The sequence below is a fragment of the Aulonocara sp. 'chitande type north' Nkhata Bay genome, linkage group LG6 (assembly GCF_057382095.1).
Source record: "Aulonocara sp. 'chitande type north' Nkhata Bay isolate Kocher_YH1m ecotype deep benthic linkage group LG6, A_spYH_male_GT1.1, whole genome shotgun sequence".
Classification (NCBI taxonomy): domain Eukaryota; kingdom Metazoa; phylum Chordata; class Actinopteri; order Cichliformes; family Cichlidae; genus Aulonocara; species Aulonocara sp. 'chitande type north' Nkhata Bay.
The window spans coordinates 20,128,797-20,152,407 of NC_141349.1; the positions used below are offsets into that span (position 1 = coordinate 20,128,797).

General features: G+C 38.9%; 2 protein-coding genes and 1 long non-coding RNA gene across 4 annotated transcripts in view; 1 reads left to right on the forward strand and 2 right to left on the reverse strand.

Moving 5' to 3' along the window:
• Window positions 1-18,219, forward strand: abcg2d (ATP binding cassette subfamily G member 2 (JR blood group)). Its single transcript, XM_086295482.1, has 15 exons — window positions 1-251; window positions 1,262-1,321; window positions 2,344-2,458; window positions 3,618-3,770; window positions 3,892-4,049; window positions 4,302-4,453; window positions 4,625-4,726; window positions 5,334-5,584; window positions 7,680-7,762; window positions 11,086-11,175; window positions 11,258-11,379; window positions 11,476-11,630; window positions 12,511-12,600; window positions 14,863-14,975; window positions 15,067-18,219. The coding sequence occupies exons 1-15, from the start codon at window positions 1-3 to the stop codon at window positions 15,212-15,214; spliced, it is 2,043 nt and encodes a 680-aa protein (XP_086151608.1). The 3' UTR covers window positions 15,215-18,219.
• LOC147327666 (uncharacterized) lies at window positions 6,045-10,805 on the reverse strand. The gene is made up of 3 exons (XR_015129874.1): window positions 10,526-10,805; window positions 9,187-9,283; window positions 6,045-9,104 (listed from the first exon to the last, which is right to left on the reverse strand). It is a non-coding gene; the product is annotated as an uncharacterized LOC147327666 (long non-coding RNA).
• Window positions 17,793-23,611, reverse strand: part of pkd2 (polycystic kidney disease 2) — an 11,102-nt gene continuing 5,283 nt past the window's right edge. The window contains exons 9-15 of one of the 2 annotated variants that reach the window (XM_086295480.1): window positions 23,461-23,581; window positions 23,255-23,353; window positions 21,099-21,220; window positions 20,870-20,987; window positions 20,560-20,720; window positions 19,054-19,201; window positions 17,793-18,659 (exon numbers count right to left, since the gene is read on the reverse strand). In XM_086295480.1, the coding sequence (XP_086151606.1) occupies window positions 18,450-18,659; window positions 19,054-19,201; window positions 20,560-20,720; window positions 20,870-20,987; window positions 21,099-21,220; window positions 23,255-23,353; window positions 23,461-23,581 (979 nt within the window). In that variant the 3' untranslated portion in view covers window positions 17,793-18,449. Of the gene's footprint in view, window positions 18,660-19,053; window positions 19,202-20,559; window positions 20,724-20,869; window positions 20,988-21,098; window positions 21,221-23,254; window positions 23,354-23,460; window positions 23,582-23,611 lie in introns of both variants that reach the window. The other variant, XM_086295479.1, reaches the window with a different exon arrangement.

Here is a 23,611-nt window from a genome sequence, read left to right on the forward strand (position 1 = left end):
ATGTATAAAATTCTGTGTTTTTGGTTGCAGCAGAGGATGATGGAGAAAACCAGTCACATCAACATTGCAATGATAGAAGACATCGGTACTAACGGGATGGCCGTGTCAAAGGTCGGCACGGGCGTGGACGGGACGAAACAGCGGTGCGGTTCCACCGTGAGCTTCCACAACATCCAGTACAAAGTGCAGCAGCAGAGCGGCTTCCTCTGCAAAAGAAAGATCCTCTCCAAGGAAATACTGGTGGACCTCAAGTCAGTCTCTTTGTCTTTCTCCGCTCTGTCACCTTCTCCCTCGCTTTCCTCCGTTTTCTCATCACTCACACACTACGCGCACATGAATTTACAGATATTAACCTGCAGAGCTATGATTTGCTCACTTGATAAGTGCAGCAGAAAACCTGTAAAACATTTAATACCTGTTTTTTTAAAATTATTTCCCCTCTGCTTAAGCTAGCTGAACATGCACAGAACCCCATTAAACAGTAGAAATCTTATGATTTTTACTTTGTTGAATTTCAGAAAAAATGCCAAATGAATCCTTTTGAATTTTATTGCACTGACTGTTTTAGATTTCTTTTAATTTTGGGGGGTGTCATCTTGCTTTTTTTCTTTTGTTTTCCATGTCAGTCCAGTACAAAGTGGGACAATAGTGAATAGACCCTTGCAGTTCCTTTCTGATGGTATTAAATACAGCTGACGTTTCCCATGGAAGAATGAATCATTTCACACAAGTTTTTTGGGGGGGGAACCTTTTTCCTGCCACAGTGTTAATTATATGATATTAAGCATGGTTTCTTGCATATAATCTCTCAAATGCACTAAAGAGCAGTCTGCCAGGGAAACGAATTAAACAGCGTCACGTGATCCACCGCCAGACCTTAATTCAGTCTTCAACTCTGTTTTAAATCACTGACTCACTCCGTGCTTTCTGAAGTCTCTGAAGTTCTTTAAATTGTTACTTTTTAAAAAAAAATGATATGATATCTGTATTTGCTGTAAAATCCATTCATGAATATTACTTTAAATGGGATTGGGAGGGATGATTCATTTAATAAAAGTAGTTCATTTCAGCATGTGTCTAAGGACCATATTAACTACTTTGATTCACATGCTTTGTGTCTGTGGCATAAAACTGATACAGTAAAAATCTAAGAAAAAACATTTATAATTGGAAACATAAGCAAATATGTGTCCCAGTATTTGAGTTTCTTTTTTCATTATTAAATCATTACACTCTTTTTGCCTGTGTCACTGTCTCGCAGTGGGATTATGAGACCTGGTCTGAATGCTATTCTTGGACCTACTGGAAGTGGAAAATCTTCGTGAGTACTACTTCAGTTTTCAAAAATACAGTTAGGTCTATAAATCATTGTATTATTATCTTATTACAGTATAAATCAATTAATCAATATGTGATTGAACAAACAGTAATACAAGCAGTACAAGTAAGTATCGCATTTGCTGTGAACAGCCATCTGACATGTTTGACAGAGGGTGGGTTGTGCTTTGGATCATGAGCATTTTCTCTCCTTCACCATTGTTTTCTCTTCTGTTCATACTGGTACGCGTTCATCTTGGTTTCATTTTTCCAAGGTTTTTTTTCCTGAACTGTGCGAGCTCTTGTAGATGTGTAACCAGAGGTTTGCACCTTGTAGTAAACGCTCTGTATTCATGAAAGCGTCTCTTGATCATAGTGCTCTTCACTTGGTTAGATGCGGTGACCCATAGAACTAATTCAGCACTTTAGTCGTCGTAATACTGGGCAGTGGATTCATTGTTTTTAGGAACCAACCAAGTGTTTCATTTGGCCGCTCTTAACCCTGTAAAGCTTGAACCATGATTTTTTTAACCCTCTCAGGCTCAAATTAAGTTTTTGTTGCTAATGCACAAAAGAATACCTGCAGTGGTACTTCTGAGTAAAAAAAAAACCTCATAAAATATGTATGTGGGGTAATCAGGTTGTTAGCTTTTAACTGTTGCAAATCTGCAACGCCTGCCTTGAGAGAGTTAAACTGGACTGTTTATTAAACCTTCTGTCAGCTCATAATACTTTGAGCTGACTTCAGATATTACGTCTGCTTCATTTGTCAGTTGAAATTATGAGGGAAAGAGCCTCACCTAGCCACGAAACGTCTTGTTAATTATTTTTGAACCTTTAAAAATGGGGTATTTATGCATAAAAGGCCTGCAATTCCTAAACAGTTAATGTGATATTTTTAGGCCCGTTGAATTCAAATGACATTGTCTGAATACCTATGGACGTAATTGTATATAATCTTGAAATAATTACCTTAATTTTTGTTTTGGATATCTGTAGAATTTTTCTTTGCTCTTTTTCTTTGAGATTCTTGGATATTCTGGCTGCGAGGAAGGATCCCGCAGGTCTCTCGGGTGAAGTTCTCATTGATGGAGCCCCACAGCCTCCAAACTTTAAGTGCCTCTCTGGCTATGTCGTCCAGGTAAATTTGTATTTCTTTAAATAGCTCATATTAACCATTTTATATCCACTCAGATGCACTGATATGGATATAGTGATATTATGTTTTGAAATATATTTATTTGATAAATGTACAGTGCTTAACAAATGCTTGATACCACCTGCCACAAATATTTTAGAAATCTATCAAAAATTTGTTCAAAACTACACATTATGTTACTATTTATCAGGTAAATAACAGCTGAATTTACATTTTTATACCCAAATTTGAGCCGGCACTCTAGTCGTCTCTGAGAAGTCAGGAATTAATTGAGCGTCAATCGCGAAAAAAAATTTTTTCTGTTTAGGAGCACTAGTAAAAAAAACCCCTGTAATTCTAAAAAATAAAAATAAAAAAATCAGCTTTTTTGTAAAATGTTAAATTGGAAAAATTGTGGATAGGACAGATAAATATATGTTAACATTAAAATAAATCCTTTCAATTAAACAGTGTATGGATGCTGGTGGGTTAATCATTACAGAAACATAAGAATTGCTTTTGATAATTAGCAGTGCTTTTAATTTAGAACAGCTGTGGGATAAAACTTAAATTGTGTTTTGGTCTAATAAACTTGTTAAGCACTGTAAGTCGGAGTCATTCTCTGGTTTATTTTCTACGTACTTAATGCAGCTCTCTTTAGGTGTTAAGTTAAGCAACGTGTAAACTGGCTTTTCACTACTTATTTTTTGTTTTGGGGTCTTTTTCAGTGACGCATTGGCCGGCCTCGACTGGTTTCTTTAAGCTTTCATGCAGAAAAAGCTGAGAGCTTTGACTTTCTCTTAGACGCTGCGTCTGAGAGCAAAGCAAATGTTGTAGGCTGTAAAACCAACTTAACACACAGAGGTTGGCCTTTAAACATTAAACATAGTGCTGAGATTGTTTGTGTTTGTGTTAGACCTCTTTTAAGAAGAAACTCTTGAGATGAGAAATATTTTGTGCAAGTGTCCTTAGAGAAGACAGGCAGGCAGGCTTAGACCTCCCAGAAAAACCTGCAAACCCTGCCGAGGTTCACTCCTTCTTGCAGTGAGGCAGTGAACTCCGTCTTGTTTCTGGTTGTTTCCCTTAAGGATTTGTGGAAATGATAACTACAAAATAGCTTTTCAGTTTGTGACCTTTGATCAAGCTTTGGTCTCCCTGCTAGGAAGATGTGGTCATGGGCACCCTGACCGTGAGGGAGAATCTGCGTTTTTCTGCCGCTCTGCGACTGCATGTCTCCGTGCCTCAGGTCGAGAAGGAGGCTCGAGTCAATCACCTCATTAAAGAACTGGGTCTCACCGAAGTGGCTGACTCCAAGGTGCTGCAGATAATCACAGCCTGTCACTCACCTGTCCTCTAACAAGCAGCCTGCCCCGGCAGATGAAGCTCGTTTTCAGCGATTCCCGTTGTGTTTTGTTGGTGTTTTTTTTGTTCCTCAGGTGGGCACGCAGATGACCCGAGGAATCTCAGGAGGAGAGAGAAAGAGGACAAACATCGGCATGGAGCTGATCATCGATCCTGCTGTCCTATTTCTGGATGAACCAACCACCGGGCTAGACGCAAGCACTGCTAACTCTGTCCTGCTCCTGCTGAAAAGGTGAGAAAGCCCGGACTCTCTCTAATTTCTCAGATTTCTTTAAAGTAAAGTAAAATCTTGAGCTTCTGGCCTTTAAAGAATTTTTAAAAGTGTTTCAAGCTAAATTCTGGAGTTTGGTTAACTTTAAACAGAAGCTTATCACTTTACATAGAAGAATTACAGCAGGAAAACTGCTGCTGTTTGCTTCTACTTTATTTAGATCAATTTATTGTGGTGCCTATTGATTTTTTACTGTGTTATGTGTCTTTTCAGAATGGCGAGTCATGGTAGAACCATAATTATGTCCATCCACCAACCTCGCTACTCCATCTACAGACTGTTTGACACTCTCACACTGTTGGTCGGTGGTAAAATGGTGTACCACGGACCAGCACCAAACGCTTTGGACTACTTTGCCAACATCGGTGATTACACTGACTAAACAGTAACATCACAAGACACTTCTTTACAGTTTTCTTAAATTTATGAAGTAAATAAATGTAGATGGATGTGCAGCTTCTAAAAAAGCTGCAGGGTCACTATATGTATAGGATTTGCTTTGATATTGAGCTGCAACATTGTGATTTGTGTTCAAGGCTATGCCTGCGAGGCCCACAACAACCCAGCTGACTTCTTTTTGGATGTGATTAACGGAGACTTCACCGCCACAGCAATGACCAAAGTGCACGGCTCTGAAGGTAGCGGCATAATTAACCAACTATGAATATTCAGTCAAGTTTGTATCACATCTCCTGGTTTAATAGAATAACAACAAACAAACATATCCTGTGCAAATGTGCCCATTTCTTTGCATTTTTCTTTGATTTTGCAACATCCACAAAAAGGCACGATACAATAAAGAAGATACAGTATTTTTACCTGGAACTTTTTATTAACAAGTTATTTAAAGTGTTTTAAATTTGACATTTATAGTGATTAGAACAACATGTCAAACGCACAAATTAGAGTTGACAGAGTAAAACAGGAACACAGATGGTTTTTACTGGACCTCATAACGCCTTAATTTTTGTTAACATTTTCTGCAAGTGAAAAAATTTCACGTGAAAACGTAAGCAGAAAAAATCAGGGATTCCTTCACATCCATGGGAGATTTTGATAAAGTCATGTAGAAAACAGCTGAAGTCGTGGCTGCTAAAGGGGGTTCTACAAGCTGTTGAATCGTGGGGTGTACATAGTCGACCATTAACTCTATTCTAGAGTCAAATCTGTATATAAAGTGCCAGAGTGAATTGGTGCTATGAACATAAAATATAACTGAGTGGGTTTTTTTGTATTTGTGAACAGATTTGGACTTCAAGGAGCTCAGTAGCTCCAGGCAGAGCATCGAGGAGCGCCTGGTGGACGAGTACAGGAACAGCGGTTACTCCAGCAACACACGAGCCGAACTGGAACGCATTGTTAAAGATAAGCGCTGTGGGTCCCTCCCAAAGTCCCGCACCATCACCTACAACAGCTCGTTCTTTCACCAGCTACGATGGGTCCTTCACAGAACATTTCAGAACCTCATGTTGAACCCCCAAACATCTGTGGCCCAGGTAAGCACGTACACCATCGTCTTTTAGGGCACGCGTTCGACTTTCAGACGTCGGTCAGTGCCACTCTCGTGTCTGTCAGCTGAACATAAAGCTCATTAGCTGGTGAAGACTTTTACCAACTTTTTTGTAGCTATATGGGTAACTTTAAATAGTTAATTAGTGACAGGTTTAAACTTAAGTATGTTTAAAAATAAAAGCATACACTGTTCCAAAAAATAGTAATGTCAAAGTATCTTACTGTATATTTTACAGTTTTGTACTGTCTTTCTAGAATATCATGAAATTTACATAGGTAGACTGTGATTTTACATGTCAAAGGTAAAATAACATAACATCACTGTAAATATAGTAAAACACAATTTACTTGTTTTTTAAATATATATTTTTTGTACATATGTATATTTAGATTGTAAAAATACATTCAGAAATGTATCATAATTTCACAAATATTTGTCTGTTATGTGAGAGAATGATCTGTTAAATTCAAATGTAATACTATGGAAAAATATATAAAATGATAGAAAATTAATGAGAATAATCAATAATTAAAGGAGTATTTGAATTATAATTTTGCTGAAAATTTCATGTCATCTAGGTCTGATTCAATAATTCAGAGGTAACAAGTGAAAATATAATTAATAGAAATAAAAACAAACAAAAAAAACATATAAAACATTGCCCGGCCACGCTGTGCTCATTATATATTTAAAAAAATAAATGTAGAGGTAGGAATTGCAATTAATATAAATCTCAAAGTATTCACAACATTCCTGAACAGAAATAGGCCTCTGCACCTGGGTGAGGGTGTGGCCATGAAAACAATGTGACATGCCATTGGATGTTGGGACACATAATAACATGACGCTAAGCATCGGCCAATGAATGTGAACTAACAACTACAAGGTCGCGGGTATGGCTGCACTGTAGGAAAAAATCCTAATATGAAAGTATTTTACTGTGCATTTTACAGTTTTGTTCTGTTCTTCTAGAATATCATTAACGTTAGGTAAATAGACTGTGAATTCACATTTTGAATGTAAATTAACGTTAAATCACTGTAATGTAATACAACATAATATTCATGATTGCCGGAATATTACCGTTTTTTAGGATTTGTTTTTTTTCCTATTTATAGATAATTTCATTGTTTAATCACATTAACATGTTCCTAATTTAATGTTTAAGATCACTTGAAAAGGCAAGATCCCATGTAAAATTAGCGCAACAAACTGTATTGTCATTACTGGAAATAACCGTATTTTTATGAGGAAGTTATTTTTTGTTATTTTACGGTAGTATTTTGGCGCCCCAGCTGACAGAATATTACCGTTTTTTAATGGGTTTTTTTAACAGTGTACATTGTATTGGCCCCATCATCGTGAGCAGGATACGCAGCGTGTTAGAGGGGTCACCTTTATGCCCCCATTAGTCGCCCCATGGCGGCAAAATGCTGTCAGAAGTCTCCTCACTTTAAGAATTATTAACAGCTAATTGGTCCTAAATAAGTCAAAAATAATCCTTCGAGAAGGTTCCTTGGTGGCGTGGGTGCTGTAATCAGCTTTGGTGACTGTTGTGACCCCACTCCTGCCTCTTTGGGCCTGAACCTGAACTGATATCATATCTAGCCAAAGCCCCTTGGCCCCGGTGTGGGAGTCATCACATGATGGCATCATGACCTATCCCGCCGCTGCCCAGCTTCCACATGAGGGACTGAGGGGAATGAGGTGAAAAAGGCTCAACCTTACTGGCTTATCCCTTCACCCTGGGAACCGCTTAGTCCTGTCATAACCTGTAAATAGTTTCAGCTTAAAACATGTCTTGCTTTCACCTTTTTTCCCCCTCCATTCAGTCATCTCACCCCAGGATCAGTTCAGGAGGACATAACCTTAGCATTTTCTGCTCACTTCAGTCCTTTGTACCCATGTTTTTGTTTTGTTTTTTACCCCCAAAAGTTTAATTTAGTTTTTCCATAAACTAAATTCAAGTTTGGATTAAACTGGACTTCAGGAGGTTTTAAGGTTTTTTATATAACAACATATTGAATGTGTATGTTGTAGGCACAGAAGTCATCACGTTGTCTAAATCTCTTACGCAGCTGGGAGTCAACGTTTTCCTCGCTCTCATCGTGGGAGCCATTTTCTTTGGGGTCAAAGATGATCAGAGTGGTATTCAGAACAGGTGAGAGAACTGCTCTCAACAGTGAGCTAGAGTCACATAATAATATTTTACAAAATGTTCTGAGTATGTAATGTGACTGTCCTGCTGTCATCTCCAAAAAAAAAAAAAACATCTTCATGGCTAAATAATTTGTACTTTGATCATTTTAATGTTGTGTGTTATTTGTTTATTTAAAGCATTCCTATTGTCTAAATGCCACAGCAGCTAATCAGCTAATCGCTCTCACTTATAATACTTATTACATCGGTGTAATTTAGCTGGTTTAATACATATGGCACTCCATGAAATGCATGTAATAATGTAAAGCTCACACAGCAAAATTCCTTTTGTCTCTCATCGTCTGCAGGCCAATAAATACCTCAACATACTCTTATAAAATCGATGTTTTTATTAACTGTCACATTAACACAGCCCTCGGCCTGTTACTGCAGTATGACTGTTACTTCCCCATCGGGTCTTGCAGTTATCGCAGTAAACCATCTGATTTAGAGGAAATGTTGGCACGTGTGAGTGAACAATGCAGCTTAAAAAATGCTCGAGAAAGTCCTTCGCCTCCATAGTCGGGGTGTGAGACGCAGCGATGTGGTTCAGATATGGGTTTAATACACTTGTAAAAGGTTCATTTAAGACTACAAACCAGTCAGCTAACATGAAAAATGTCAACCTAAGATTTGACGCTAAAATGTTTAAGCTATATTCATGGCTTGGTTTAGTAATGCTTCGTTGATCGCTTAAGCCTGTAAAATAACATTTGGGTTGCCAGTTTGTAGAGTGTCTTTCTTTAGCATGGTACTTCACTTGAAGACACAGTGTGTCTTTGCTTCCCTCTTTCCAGATTTCTTGTGTGTGCCTCATGTCAGCGAACTGAGCGAATCCAGCAGCATTCGTGAGGAAAATTACTAATAAGCAATTTATTAATTGTTTGGACTCTACATATTTTATAGATGATGTTTTCCACAATATGTAAACCCCAAAACTCTTTTTTAATGCGCTGCAACTACAAAAAATCTATATCGATGGGCAAATGTTTAAATTAGTAGCTTTAGTAGCATTTATTTTTATTAGTAAGCCATTGTTTTAAACTGGACTTCTTTTATTGTTTCGTTTTAGGTTGTTTTGTTTTTATTTTTTAATACTATGCGTTTACACACTAAAGGCAACATGTTTCCCCATAAATGTTCAGGTCAGTGACCGCTTCTGGTGAAAAAGTGTGAAAGGTAATTCCCGCTCGGTTAATCTTCTTACCGTTTTTTATTGGGCACAACCTGGTACTCGCAAGTCCAGCGAAGCCCATCAGAGACCTCAGTGGTCTCCCTTTTTCCGTTCAGTAGTGTACAGGGACCTAATGTGATTATATTCAAGGTCAGTGCACATGCAGAATGGCAGACAGCCCGTACGTGGCTTAAATGTCTCAAGTTTCTCACCCCTCCTTCATCTTTGCTTGGTGTAGGGGCTAATATTGGGGCAACAACAATCAGCATCAACAGTCAGCGTAGGAAAATCAGCAATGAGGGAAAAAACCTAGAAACAAACGCAAAAGAAATTTGTGAGGAGTCGTGTGAAATATTGCTCAGATTGGGAGTCTGTGCTCAGGACATCGGTGACAAACTACTGCAAACATTTTCAAGTTTTCAAAGGTCACGTTACAGTATGTAAGATCTTTAGTCTTTATTCTGCTCTGAACATGACTGTTTTCTTAACAGTTCAGTACTGTGCTGAAATTCTTGAGCCGCCACTCACTTCTTTATGTTTTGCTAAGAAAATGTGAAATAAGTACAGTGATTTGTGCAAACTCCATACAGTATATTCCTGTACAGAGTTTGTACAATTCCCCATACTGAAAAGTCAATATTTGGTCTGACTACCATTATTCTTCTACACAGCCTGAACTCCTTTAGGCAAGCTTTCTTACCATTTCTTTAAGTTATCTTTGGGGATAGTTTTCCGGGCTTCTTGACGGACATTCAAAGGTCTTTGGATGTTGGCTGGCTTTTGTTCTGTTCTCTGTCAACATTATAATGACGAAGTCTGGGCTCCATTAGTTCCCCAGGCTTTCTGAAAGACCTTCAGAAGATCTGGAGAACTATTGCTCAAGAAACTCTGGCTCTTTGAAGGCAAAATATAAGGAAATGAGGAGTGGCTCAAGACTTTTGCACAAAGCTGTGTCTTTGCTTCTGTGTTGATTGACAGGTTGGAGTCTCATGTTATTTTTTTTCTAAGACTTTTCCTGGCAAGCATCCTATACAGGTCTTATCTGTGCAGTCTCTTTTTGAGTATCCGGTTGTTCAGTCTGACGTCACTAGCCGTGTCTGGACCTAAACTCCGCTGCAGGTCCATATATCAAACGACCACTATGGCATTACTGAGAGTTGAAAAACTGTCTAAAGTCTTTCATCTTTAATAAAATGATCAGCGTTCTGCTCTACCAGGTGTAACAATTGCGTTTAACATCCAGGCATCCATGAAAACGGAATTTATGACATTTAACGGAGTTAGAAGTTAGCAGGGAGTTAGCTCGCTAGCTTCTATCTAAATACAATATAGCATGTCCTGACTGCGGGGTTTTGGAAACAAATTAAAATGTACAGCTCTGTTATCACTTCCAGCATAAATGAAAACAGGAAACTAAACAGCAGTGACGTTTGTAGGGTTACTGAAGTTTGGCTAGCTGGTATATAATGATGTGCTACGTGACCGCTAGCGACACAGCTATGTTAGCATAATATAAACAAGCTAACTTTTTTTCCACTCGATAAAAGTTACCGTGAGTGTTCTCGGTGGTCAGGAACAAATGTAATCGCATGGCAGGATGCTGTAAAAGGACCAAACTTCAGCCAGGAGAACAACTGAGATAATCCATCCACAATACGAGGTTAGTCAGTCATATACTGCTGCATGGGCTGGGCTGTAGTTACATCCTAAGGTTTTAAAAACTGAGCTTAAATAAATGATTAGCAGTAATAAAAGCCGAGGGAGGTCAACAGTGATCACTGACTGTTTTAGGAGCTTTTTGAGATCAAATATAAGAAAATACATAACATTAAACATGTTAACAACACAAAAGCCATATTAAACGCAGACTACTTTAGACCCGGAAGTAGGATTTGTCGCGTCATCACTGAACAACCGGATAGCGTGCACTTTAAGTGTTGTGCTGTCCGAGAGGTTCCAATTCCAACTTTATTTATACAGCACCAAATTACAAAAACAGTCGCCTCAAAGCGCTTTCTATTCCAAGGTAGACCCTACAATAATACCTACAGAGAAAAACCCAACAATCACATGACCCCCAGTGACCAGACTTGCTTTTCTGATTGCTCCAGGATGGGCGCCCTCTTCTTCATCACTACCAACCAGTGTTTCAGTACTGTGTCTGCTGCCGAGCTCTTCATCACTGAGAGGAAACTCTTTGTGTAAGTTCTCCATCAGGACGCCGTATACGTGTGTGTGTGACTCTAGATTGAACTGTTGCTTTATGTGTTTCTCTCGTGACAGGCACGAGTACATCAGCGGCTACTACAGAGTGTCTGTCTACTTCCTTTCTAAGATCCTGTCTGATATCGCTCTGCGCACCGTCACCTCTGTTATCTTCAGCTGTGTTGTCTATTTTTTGATTGGTGAGACTTATCTATTTATCTATTTTAATTTTTGCATTTAAATTTAAATAAATGACATCAGTGTGTAAAAGCGCACAAAACTGTGTGTCCAACCAGGGCTCAAATCCACAGCAGAAGCCTTTTTTGTCTTCATGCTGACGGTGACTCTGGTGGCTTACACAGCCACAGCCATGACCATGGCCATCTCAGCTGACCAGAGTGTCGTGGCTCTTGCCAACATCCTCATGACCATCACCTTTGTCTTCATGATGGTAAGAGATACAGCAACCCCATGACCCACATAAATAAGTTGGAAGGGAGAAGGAGTAAAGATGACATCTCCGTTTTTTGTTTTAGGCAACTTTAGGGTTTTTTAAAAAAAAGAAATGAGACATTTTAAACAGAAGACTCACTGATGACATAAACTCACTGGTCACTTTAACATCAGATGTGGTTATAAAGGGATGGAGATGGTCGGCTATGCTGGGGTGTGGTCTTATTCAAGGTTTGATGTGTCGTGCATTCAGAGATGCTCTTCTGCACACTTGGACTGTCACGAGTTGGTTGCTGTTGCCTGCTCAGAGCAGTCTGACCATTCTCCTTTTACTTTTGGCATCAACAAAGCATTTTCACCCAGACCTGCCATTCACTGGATATTTTCTCATTTTTTGAGATTGCTGTGTGGGCAAAAATTCACTTCAATCACCTTTCTTTCCCATTCTGATGCTCAGTTTGAACTTCAGCAGGTCTTCTTGACCTTGTGTACTTGCTTAAATGCACCAAGTTGCTACTACGGGGTTGACAAATTAAGTATAAGAACGGCAATGCCTAATGAAGTGGCCAGTAAGTGCATTTTAAATGATTGTTGATTGATTTCTTAATCAATAGCAAAATTTTCCAGAAAACATTGACTATTGAATCTATATCTGACTAAGTCTCTATAAGCAACACAGATATATTATATTATCCGTATATTATAATGAACAATAGACAGTTATTCATCTACGTTTTACTGTCTGATAGTAAAAGCTCCCGTGAGACTATTAACATCCTGCATCTGGACTTTGAAACATTTAGATGTGTTTGTAAGTCGTGTTATGTCAGCTCTACCCTCCAGAAAAAAGACATCTAAACTGACTTTGTGTCTGCTAGATTTTTTCAGGACTCCTGGTGAATCTACCCAGCACCAAAGACTGGTTGGCTTGGCTGAAGTACTTTAGTATTCCTCGTTATGGTCTTGCAGTAAGTCAGCATTAAAGGTTTTGACAGCAGACGATGCAGATATATAGAGAAAGTAGCAGAAACAATTCAAAATTCAGACAGAGGTTATCACCTCAATGAAATACAGTGGGGCAAAAAAGTATTTAGTCAGCCACCGATTGTGCAAGTTCCCCCACCTAAAATGATGACAGAGGTCAGTAATTTGCACCAGAGGTACACTTCAACTGTGAGAGACAGAATGTGAAAAAAAAAATCCATGAATCCACATGGTAGGATTTGTAAAGAATTAATTCGTAAATCAGGGTGGAAAATAAGTATTTGGTCAATAACAAAAATACAACTCAATACTTTGTAACATAACCTTTGTTGGCAATAACAGAGGTCAAACGTTTACTATAGGTCTTTACCAGGTTTGCACACACAGTAGCTGGTATTTTGGCCCATTCCTCCATGCAGATCTTCTCGAGAGCAGTGATGTTTTGGGGCTGTCGCCGAGCAACACGGACTTTCAACTCCGCCACAGATTTTCTATGGGGTTGAGGTCTGGAGACTGGCTAGGCCACTCCAGGACTTTCAAATGCTTCTTACGGAGCCACTCCTTTGTTGCCCGGGCGGTGTGTTTTGGATCATTGTCATGTTGGAAGACCCAGCCTCATTTCATCTTCAAAGTTCTCACTGATGGAAGGAGGTTTTGGCTCAAAATCTCACGATACATGGCCCCATTCATTCTGTCCTTAACACGGATCAGTCGTCCTGTCCCCTTGGCAGAAAAACAGCCCCATAGCATGATGTTTCCACCCCCATGCTTCACAGTAGGTATGGTGTTCTTGGGATGCAACTCAGTATTCTTCTTCCTCCAAACACGACGAGTTGAGTTTATACCAAAAAGTTCTACTTTGGTTTCATCTGACCACATGACATTCTCCCAATCCTCTGCTGTATCATCCATGTGCTCTCTGGCAAACTTCAGACGGGCCTGGTCATGCACTGGCTTCAGCAGCGGAACACGTCTGGCACTGCGGGATTTGATTCCCTGCCGTTGTAGTGTGTTACTGATGGTGACCTTTGTTACTTTGGTCCCATCTCTCTGCAGGTCATTCACCAGGTCCCCCCGTGTGGTTCTGGGATCTTTGCTCACCGTTCTCATGATCATTTTGACCCCACGGGATGAGATCTTGCGTGGAGCCCCAGATCGAGGGAGATTATCAGTGGTCTTGTATGTCTTCCATTTTCTGATGATTGCTCCCACAGTTGATTTTTTCACACCAAGCTGCTTGCCTATTGTAGATTCACTCTTCCCAGTCTGGTGCAGGTCTACAAAACTTTTCCTGGTGTCCTTCGAAAGCTCTTTGGTCTTGGCCATGGCAGAGTTTGGAGTCTGACTGTTTGAGGCTGTGGACAGGTGTCTTTTATACAGATGATGAGTTCAAACAGGTGCCATTCATACAGGTAACGAGTGGGGGACAGAAAAGCGTCTTACAGAAGACGTTACAGGTCTGTGAGAGCCAGAGATTTTCCTTGTTTGAGGTGACCAAATACTTATTTTCCACCCTAATTTACGAATAAATTCTTTACAAATCCTACCATGTGAATTCATGGATTTTTTTTTCACATTCTGTCTCTCACAGTTGAAGTGTACCTCTGGTGCAAATTACTGACCTCTGTCATCATTTTAAGTGGGGGAACTTGCACAATCGGTGGCTGACTAAATACTTTTTTGCCCCACTGTAAATACACATCACAGACAACCTCCTTCACATATATGTTTTAGCAGTTTTAGTTTTAATTGTCTGTAAGTGTGTTTTTATTGAACTGGGGTTGGACCTGAACTGGGCTCTAAACTTGATGTTAGATGGCTGAATGCATAGACTTAAACAGACTTCTCTGATTTTAACTGTTGGGTGTTGCACGTTATACCAAACATACATGACCAAGTGGATAGCCTACTGATAATGCGCTTTAAAAACCCCATGTATAGTAACTGTCATGTTTGAAGATGGAGCCAAACTCAAAGGAGAGGATTAAGGCCAACAAACTAGGGACCAACTGACCACAAGCACAGCTAAAGACAGCGTGCAAGAGACAAGAGACTTTAAAAATGAAACAGGAAATTACTTTATATGGCAACATATACGTGAAAAGGGAGTTGAGACCCAAAAGAGAATAGCTACATTACATTTATTGTTTTAAAATGGAACAAATGATCTGCCAAACGCACCATATTGTATTTAAATTGTTCTGCTAAGGATTTACTGCTCTGCCTCACCTGCTGTCTTTGTTCAGGCCTTGAAGATAAACGAATTTGTGGGTCTGAGGTTCTGCGAAGAGGTTGTAATCCGAAACAGCAACATGTCAGCTATGACAGCCAACTGCACTGTGAAAACAGCTGGCCAGACGTGAGTAATTGGTCCAGTTCTGTCTTACTGGTTAACAACATGTTGTATTGTGGCTCTAATATCTGACCAGTTTGAACATGCCTCATTTCAGATGCACAGGAGAGCAGTATCTGGAGTACCTGGGCATAGACTACACCTGCTGGGGTCTGTGGGAGAATCATGTAGCTTTGACTGTTATGATGATCATATTTCTCATCATTGCCTATCTGAAGCTTCGCTTCATCAAGAAATTTACTTAATGCGTTATCTGTTTTTTACTTTAATGTACCAGCACTGATAGATCTTGTGCTCAGAAATAGCACAATTAAAGCTACATTTATATATTGGGGGTTTAGTTTTATTTTACACTGCCCTCATATCTTTAGCATATAATGAAGCGAGAAAGTTAGAGTACAAGTGCAAATACTGAAATAAAAAGCTGAAAGCAGCCGAAAACAGCTAGCTAAACTTTTCTAGAGTTCACGTTTTTACCATTAGTCTCCCTGTAAAGCTCATAAAATCTTATTGTGTGTTGTGTTCAGCTGCTCATTAACCCTTTTACGCATAGTGGTCACTACAGTGGACAGCTATTCAAACACTGTTTTCTTGTATTCATATCAGTGTTGATGGTACACTTGCACATAAACCACTACATTGGACACTGATGTGTCACTCCATACCCTGCCGCTCACTCTAAAGGTGATGTTGTCATGTAAAAAACTATTTGAAAAATACACGTTTAAAAAATGAAGTTCAAAAATCTTTTTTTCATGCCTAAAGATGAATAAAAATACTGATTAAGGTTGTCCTAATCAATCACATGGTAGCAACTCAATGCATTGATGCATGCAGACATGAACAAGATGACCTGCTAAAGTTCAAACAGAGCATCAGAATATAGAGGAAAGGTGATTTAACTTGAACATGAAATGGTTTTTGGTACTAAATGGATTGGTCTGAGTGTTTCTGAAGCTACTGATCTACTGGGATTTTCCCCACACAACTATCTCTAGGGTTTACAGAAAAAAGTCAGAAAAAATAGAAAATATCTATTGAGCAGCAGGTCTCTGGGTGAAAATGCCTTCTTGATCGCAGAGGTCAGACATTCAACAATATCCAACTTGTTAAAATCAAAGTGTACAGAAGAGCATCTGTAAATACATGACAAACCTTGAAGCAGGTGGACTACAGCAGCAGAAGACCACATCACAGCCTACCTGTGTTGCTCACCCTGTCCCTTTTGGATCGCAGTGTACCCATCTTCTGATGGCTGCTTCATGCAGGATAACACACCATATCACAAAACTCAAATCATCTCAAACTGGTTTCTTTAACATGACAGTGAGTTCGCTGTGCTCGAATGACCTCTACAGTCAGCAGATCTGAATCCAGTACACTATATTTGGGACGTGGTGGAATGGGAGATTGATGTGAGCTGACAAATATGCAGCAGCTGTGTGATGCTATCATGTCAGTATAGACCAAAGTCTGTGAGGAAAATTTCCAGCTCCTTTTTAAATCTCCCCAACAAAGAATTAAAGCAGCTCTGAAGGCAAAAGGGGTCCAACCCAGTACTAGCAACCTAGTGGAGATGCCAGTGTGTGTATTTATTGTGCAGATATAAAAGTACCAGTATACCAAGTGAGCAAGTATGGCTGTTTCCCAAAATATCAAAACCTAGTTGTTGGTTCCTTTGTTTACTGTTATATAAGTTTAGTCTGGATAAAATCTTTGTGGGTATAAAAAATTGTGAGTCCAAAACAAACTAGACAGAATATTTTCAAATTATAGGATAAAATTGTGAATTTTCCAAAGTGAAAAAGTGTAGAAATTAAAAAGTATACTGGCCTCAAAGTAAACTTTCAAAGCTGTTTATTAATATTTACTTCTGCAGCATTTGTCAGTTTGTGACTTTTTCCCAATACCTTTGTAACCCAGTTGTTTTGATTAAAGTTTCCAAATTATACTTATTTAATTGTGCTATTAATTTTTCATAATATAATTAAAAGCTGATCATTTGTAATTGTAGACATTAAAGCATTACATCAAGTGGCTTTATCTGTTTTCCAAAGCAAAACTCTGTAATACATTTATACTCTGTTAGTTTTTTCATACCATGTATAAAGATCTTCATGTAACTTTTGGTCTTGTGTTTTTTATTATTATTAATGCATTAATTATTATTAATACAGTTATAAACCTTAGTGTAGTTACCACACACCAAAACCATGATATAAATTCTCCTGAAATAAGAAACTTTTTTTTTTTTTTTGCGTAACTTTAAATCAGTGTATATGGAAGAATTTGAAGTACAAACCAAATTTTGGTTACTGAAAACCTTAAAATGTGTAAAATATCTTTTAATTTAACATCATTTGCAAATAAATTTCAATGTACTAAAACTGCTGCATCTAAACTTTCTCGTTCTTAGACAAATCCAAAATGACTTTTGGCCTACTTTTCAGTTCACTCCAATTTTATTTATATAGCACCAAATCACAACAACAGTTTTCTCAAAGCGCTTTAATTTGTATGGTAAAGACCTACAAATAATACAAGGAAAAGCCAATAATCACATTACCGTCTATGAGCAAACACTTGGAGACAGTGGAAAAGAAAAACTCCCTTTTAACAGGAAGAAACCTCCAACAGAACCAGTCTCAGGGAAGTTTGTGGGTGCAGTTTATTTTCTGTTCAGATCAGTAGACAGTATGACTATTATTTGATTCTGCTTTGAAATAATGACTCATCTGTAATACTGTATATAATATGTGATTTCTCTCTCTTTTTATATATATGTTTTCTTGTAAAGTGAGATAAAACCAAGTCCCCCTGATGTATTTTGATAACACTTTATTTGGCACAACAGATTTTTTTTTTTTAAAAAAAGGAAAAATAATGCATGGGTTTCCCATGAACACTGGATGCACTCCAAATCGAAGTTTGTTTAAAGTTACAATATGTATCATAAAACGATAAGCTAATTCATTGGAAGGATGAGTAAATGTGACAGGAAGTGCCACGCTTGTACCTACTGCATATTAAAATGATGAAAAAAGTAATCAGCAACATTATTATTCATAGAAAGGGCTTTTGTGTAAATGCTAATAATTGTGCATACAGCGATCGAAAGCATGTAATATTAAAATCATACACTGAATTCTGAATATACTTGCTCGCTGGTACATGCGTGTGTAATACTGTGGTGTAATGATTAAATCCTTCACTGTTCCTCAGCACCTTGTCTGTTTTGTTTACCTTTCGTCATCTGTCAAAATAATACGTGAGACTGAGTAAAGACCCTTTGCATGTGACAGCCTCTCTCTTTCAGTGCATTTGTGTATACCAGGTGAGGTGCATTTGACTTCCTCTCTAATATGTCGAGTAAGTTAAACACCTTCCATGAGCTTTAGCACATTCTGCTGCAAAACAAAGACCCACATATTAAGTTAGGATCCAATAAAGTTTCTTTGCAGAGTTCAGCATGCCAAGTCTTCACACATGGCTGCTCCCATTCACGCCTGTGTCGAGGCCGTCGGTGGACAAGGACGAGGAAGGGCGAGGCCGCGGGCCAACAGGAGTGGCCGGCTGTGGGTGGCTGACCTGTGAGACCATATCATCGGACTCCCAGCGCTCCAGTTCCTCCCTGACGAGCCTTTCCATCTGCTCTCTGTGTGTGTCTGTGTCCCGCCCCAGATGTTCATCCTGACAAACGGAAACAGATTAAATGTCAAACTATGTTAACGTCAGCTCAACCCACACGTATTCATCTCGTGAGTTTATCCAGTTAACTTATAATAACTCATTCTGAGCTTCTTCCTGAATGTAAGGCAAGTATTTAAAAAAAAAAAAAAAGACTCTTGCTTAAATCCTAAATGTTCGATAGTGTTCACCACAGTGTTCATTACTGTTCGAGGGAGTGACTGAGAGTGATGAACCAAACAATAAAAAATACCTAAAAACCTCAAAAACTAGAATACAGTTTTAAAACTCAACTGAGGGGAGCTGCAGGGTGCAATTCAGCCATAAGTCAACACTACAAATGACGCATTCAGTCATGTGATAACATTATTAACATAATAACATATTAACACCTCACCTCCATGACTCCATCCAGCAGCCTGCTCACCACGTCTCTTCTTTTAAGATTAGCTCTCTCCATGACTTCCAGCTTGACAATCACTGAATCGATCTTCGACACTATGCTGCCGATAGAGTGCTCCATCCTGTCCACGCGTCTCACCAGCCTGCACAACAAAGAATGATTTTCTCTCTTGTTGTTAAATGTCATATAGCGCTGCAGCTGCTATCACTCAGAACAGCATGAAATACTACGACGTGACACACAATACCCATTTTTGCCTGCCAACATTAGCTGATGAGTTTAGCTGATGACAAAATTAAATCATTATTACATTATCAGTCTTTGTGTACAGCACGTGTTGGCAGATATGCAAAGGGACGATGCTAACACATCTGCAGTAATACAGATGCAGTTTCGCTAATGTCCAGTGCTGCATATACACCGATCGGGCATTTCTTTATCATGGCCCCTGTTAGTGGGTGGGATATATTAGGGAGGAAGTGAACATTTTGTCCTCAGAATTGACGTGTTAGAAGCACAAAAAATAGGCAAGCATAAAGATATGAGTGAGTCTGACAAGGGACAAGCTGGACAAAAACTGCAGCTCTTGTGATGTGTTCCTGGTCTGCAGTGGTCAGTAACTATCAAAAGTGGCCCAATGTGAACCAGTGACAGGATGATAGATGGTAAGGCCAAAATGATGCATGTGGGGAGTGAAGGCTGGCCCGATGCATGTGGTGTGATCTGATCCAGCAGATGAGCTACTATAGCTCAAATTACTGAATAAGTTAATTCCCCAGATCTCAGTCTAATCAAGCATTTGTGGGATGTGCTAGACAAAGTACTCCGATTCATGGAGGCTACACCTCGTGACTAACAGAACATAACGAATCTGCAGATACCACACCTTTAGGGGTCTATTGGAGTCCATGTCTCAATAGGGGGGAACAATATTAGGCATCTGGTTATTATGTTATGCCTGATTGATATCTATTTATTGTCATCAACCACATAAATTTAATACAGTAGAGTTGTAGTTCACTGACAGACACAGCTACTGTTACGAATAAATATTTAACTTACTATAATAAATACTGACAGTTAACAAATCTGTAATAAATCTGGACCTTAGATCTAAACTTGAACTTGCAGCTTCTTCTTGTTGTTGTTTTAGTTTCTGGAATTGACAATAAACTTCGCCTTTAGTCTGTCCAACACTCTTAGGAAATCTGTCATGACTATGTGTTCATTAATATAATAAAAATATATTTAAAAAATAATTATTTGTTCCTGGCAAAATGTTTTTATGCTGCGCAAGTTTAACCTATACTTCAGGATGTTCCAATGTTTCACAATCACCAAAAACTGTCATCAATTAGACTTCATTCCATGCTTACATCCAGTTATCACCATGGTCCTTTCTCTACTAACTGAGTCTGCCCAGCAGTTTATTTATTATTATTATTTCTTTAAATATCATTTACTGATAAATCTGAGGAAGGAAAAAAAAAAACTTCATACACTTGAAACTCCTCATACGAGACACCCCCAGAGCTGCTGCCACGACGTCGAGAGCTGTGACCACTGTCCTCATCGTCGTCCTCCTCTGAGTCATCCTGGGTACGAGGGAAGCTCCGCCCACTGCTGGGTCGAGTCAGCGAACTGCGTTCCAGATCCAAGTCCTCCTAGCGTATGAGCAGAGACACACTGAACATCTGCTGTTGTGGCTGCATTGTTGCACTTATGTGCAGATTGTCTGATCAGTTACTGAAATAACACTCTTTTCTTGTTTTACCAAATGGTAAAAATAAAAGCTTGGGACTTCACTCACTCTCTCTTTCTCCAGGTCATCTCTCATTTGCTGGTGTTCATGCTCTGTCAGCTCCTGATCACCATCCTGATCGTATTTGGCAAAGATGGCCTGAATCTCTGCATCTGTGTGACCCTTTCTGATGAAATTAAGAGACAGTACACACTGAAGACAGGCTGCATGAGTGTTATATTCAACAAACTGAGCACAACAACTCTGAGGGATTTTAGCAGAATTAGAGTTTCCTCACCCTTTTAGATCCTGACGGAGTTCATCAAAGTTCAGTTTCCCCCCAGCTTGACGCAAACCGTCTGAGATGTCATCTACCGCTGTCTTCTTTAGTCTCAGCTTCATCAAAGCTTTGTTACAACTCTGGGGGAAGGAAACCAGAGAAATATTTCAAATTACATTTACAGTAATATAAATGAGTCTCTTCCATAATATACTGACAGCGACATAGGGGGGAAGAAACAAAGTACAAATACTTCGTTACTGTACTTAAGTAGAATTTTCAGGTACCTGTACTTTACTTGAGTAGGTCTTTTTTCTGACAACTTTTTACTTTCACTCCCTACATTTTGAAACAAACACAGTGTGTTGCTAGATGCACTGATCGGGGACCACTTTTAATTTTGTTGTACCTGTGACAATGATAATAAAGTTATTCTGATTCTGATTAAACGTCCAGCAGGGAGAGAAAAGAAAGCGCTAACTTCACTCAAAGATGGAGAAAGATAAGAAAGACAGGAGAGGAAGACGAGGTTGGATTTAAATGTAAGGACTGCTCAGTGGGATATCATAAACTGGAACTTTAAAGCTTACATGTAAGTCCTCTTGTTTTAAAATCAAATATCGTGTCTGTCCATGTGACATGTGTTTTCACATTGTTATACATGCTGCAAAAAACAGAGGGAGACTAAATGTGTTGTTTAAAGATTGAATGAAAAGACTCTGCAGTTTAGTGCGGGATAAACAGGTTACTTTGCTGTACTGTGGTGGATTTAAAGGTTCTCCCACCTGCTGAATCCCATTTTAGCCTCTTCCCTACTAATTTTCTAGTTTAGAGGCAAAGTCTCTACAATGGAGGAAACAGAAAATAGTGCTATTTTTTTATACTCTGAGTACCTTTATTAGAAATACAATGTAGAATGAAATAAAGTTTGTATTTCTATGTACTAATATTATTTTATAATTACATTATACATAGGGCGATCGTGGCTCAAGAGTTGGGAGTTCGCCTTGTAATCGGAAGGTTGCCGGTTCGAGCCCCGGCTCGGACAGTCTGTCGTTGTGTCCTTGGGCAAGACACTTCACCTATTGGTGTTGGCCAGAAGGCAAAGTCTCTACAATGGAGGAAAACAGTATGGCAGCCTCGGCTACAACTGTAGCTTGCCTCCACCAGTGTGTGAATGGGTGGATGACTGGGTGTGTAAAGCGCTTTGGGGTCCCTAGAGGGGACTAGTAAAAGCGCTATACAAATACAGGCCATTTACCATTAGTATAATACAAGGTTCAGTTAGCTTAGCACAAAAATAACTGGTAGAAAGGTCCTTCAAAGAGCTACTTTGAGTACATTTTAGAGCCTGTACTTTTTTACTTTTACTTGAATAAAGAAGTTGACTCAATGCTTCAACTTTTACTGGAATATTTTTTAATACCCTTTAGTTATACTTAAGTACAGAATGTCTGTACTTCTGCCACCTCTGGACAGCAATAGAAACACATAACTGCAGTCCTACCACTTTTTCTCAGCAAGGAAAGCCTGAAAAACCTCACAAAAAGCAGAAAATACTGCCCACCCAACACTCCACACATGGTTCAGATAGATTCAAGAGAAAAGCATCAGTCTTTTTGTTAAAACTACAAAGCAGAGTTTTTACACTTGAATGCACCACAGCAAGACCTGATGTCTGCCCATTTTCCGCATAACATCATCATTATGAAACTTAATTTCTTGTGACTGGCTGCTCTTTGCATTTCTTTGAAGACAGAAGTTGTGCTTTAAAGCCCCGCCCCCATCTCAGCCACATCCAAATTCACAGCTCTGATGTCTGGAGTTTTTACTTCCCACTAACTGATGAAATGAAAGTCATGGTTCTCCCTATTTATTTAGATACAAGCTTCGACATAACAGCCCAGATTCGTTCCAAGGTGCCTGCTCAGGTGAGAGGACATGGCCTAACTGATCTTTAATATGAGCATCAAACAACATCACAGTAAATATACAACAGACGACAAAGTGTGTCATAATACTTCCCCTGTTAAGATTCAGTCACACCCAAGAAATCACACTTTCAGGTGTACATGCTTATACTTATTATTATTATTATTATCAAAGCCAAAACCAATTTAAAAGAAATCTGCCTTAATAACAAATAACAATGAAATAGAAATGTTGTTCAATACCTTCTTAATAAGGTCTGTCATTTCCATCTCAGACCTCTGTTGGGACATGTCAGCCTTCACCTCAGAGTATGTGTCATTGATAATAGCCAAGAACATGTTCTATGTAAAAAATAAAGAGAGAAAATATTGTAGGATAACTGAGCATTAATTTTAAAACCCAGAATAAAGGTTACTTATTTAACAAATCACGTGGATTCTCTACTTACCATGAGAATAAAGAAAATGAAGAAGACAAAGGTTGTAAAGTATATAGGTCCAACAACTGGATGAGCTTTTTCAATTTCTGAGAAGTTAAAGTCTCCCAAAATGATACGAAACTGGGTAAATCTATGCAAACAAACAAATAAAACATTTTAA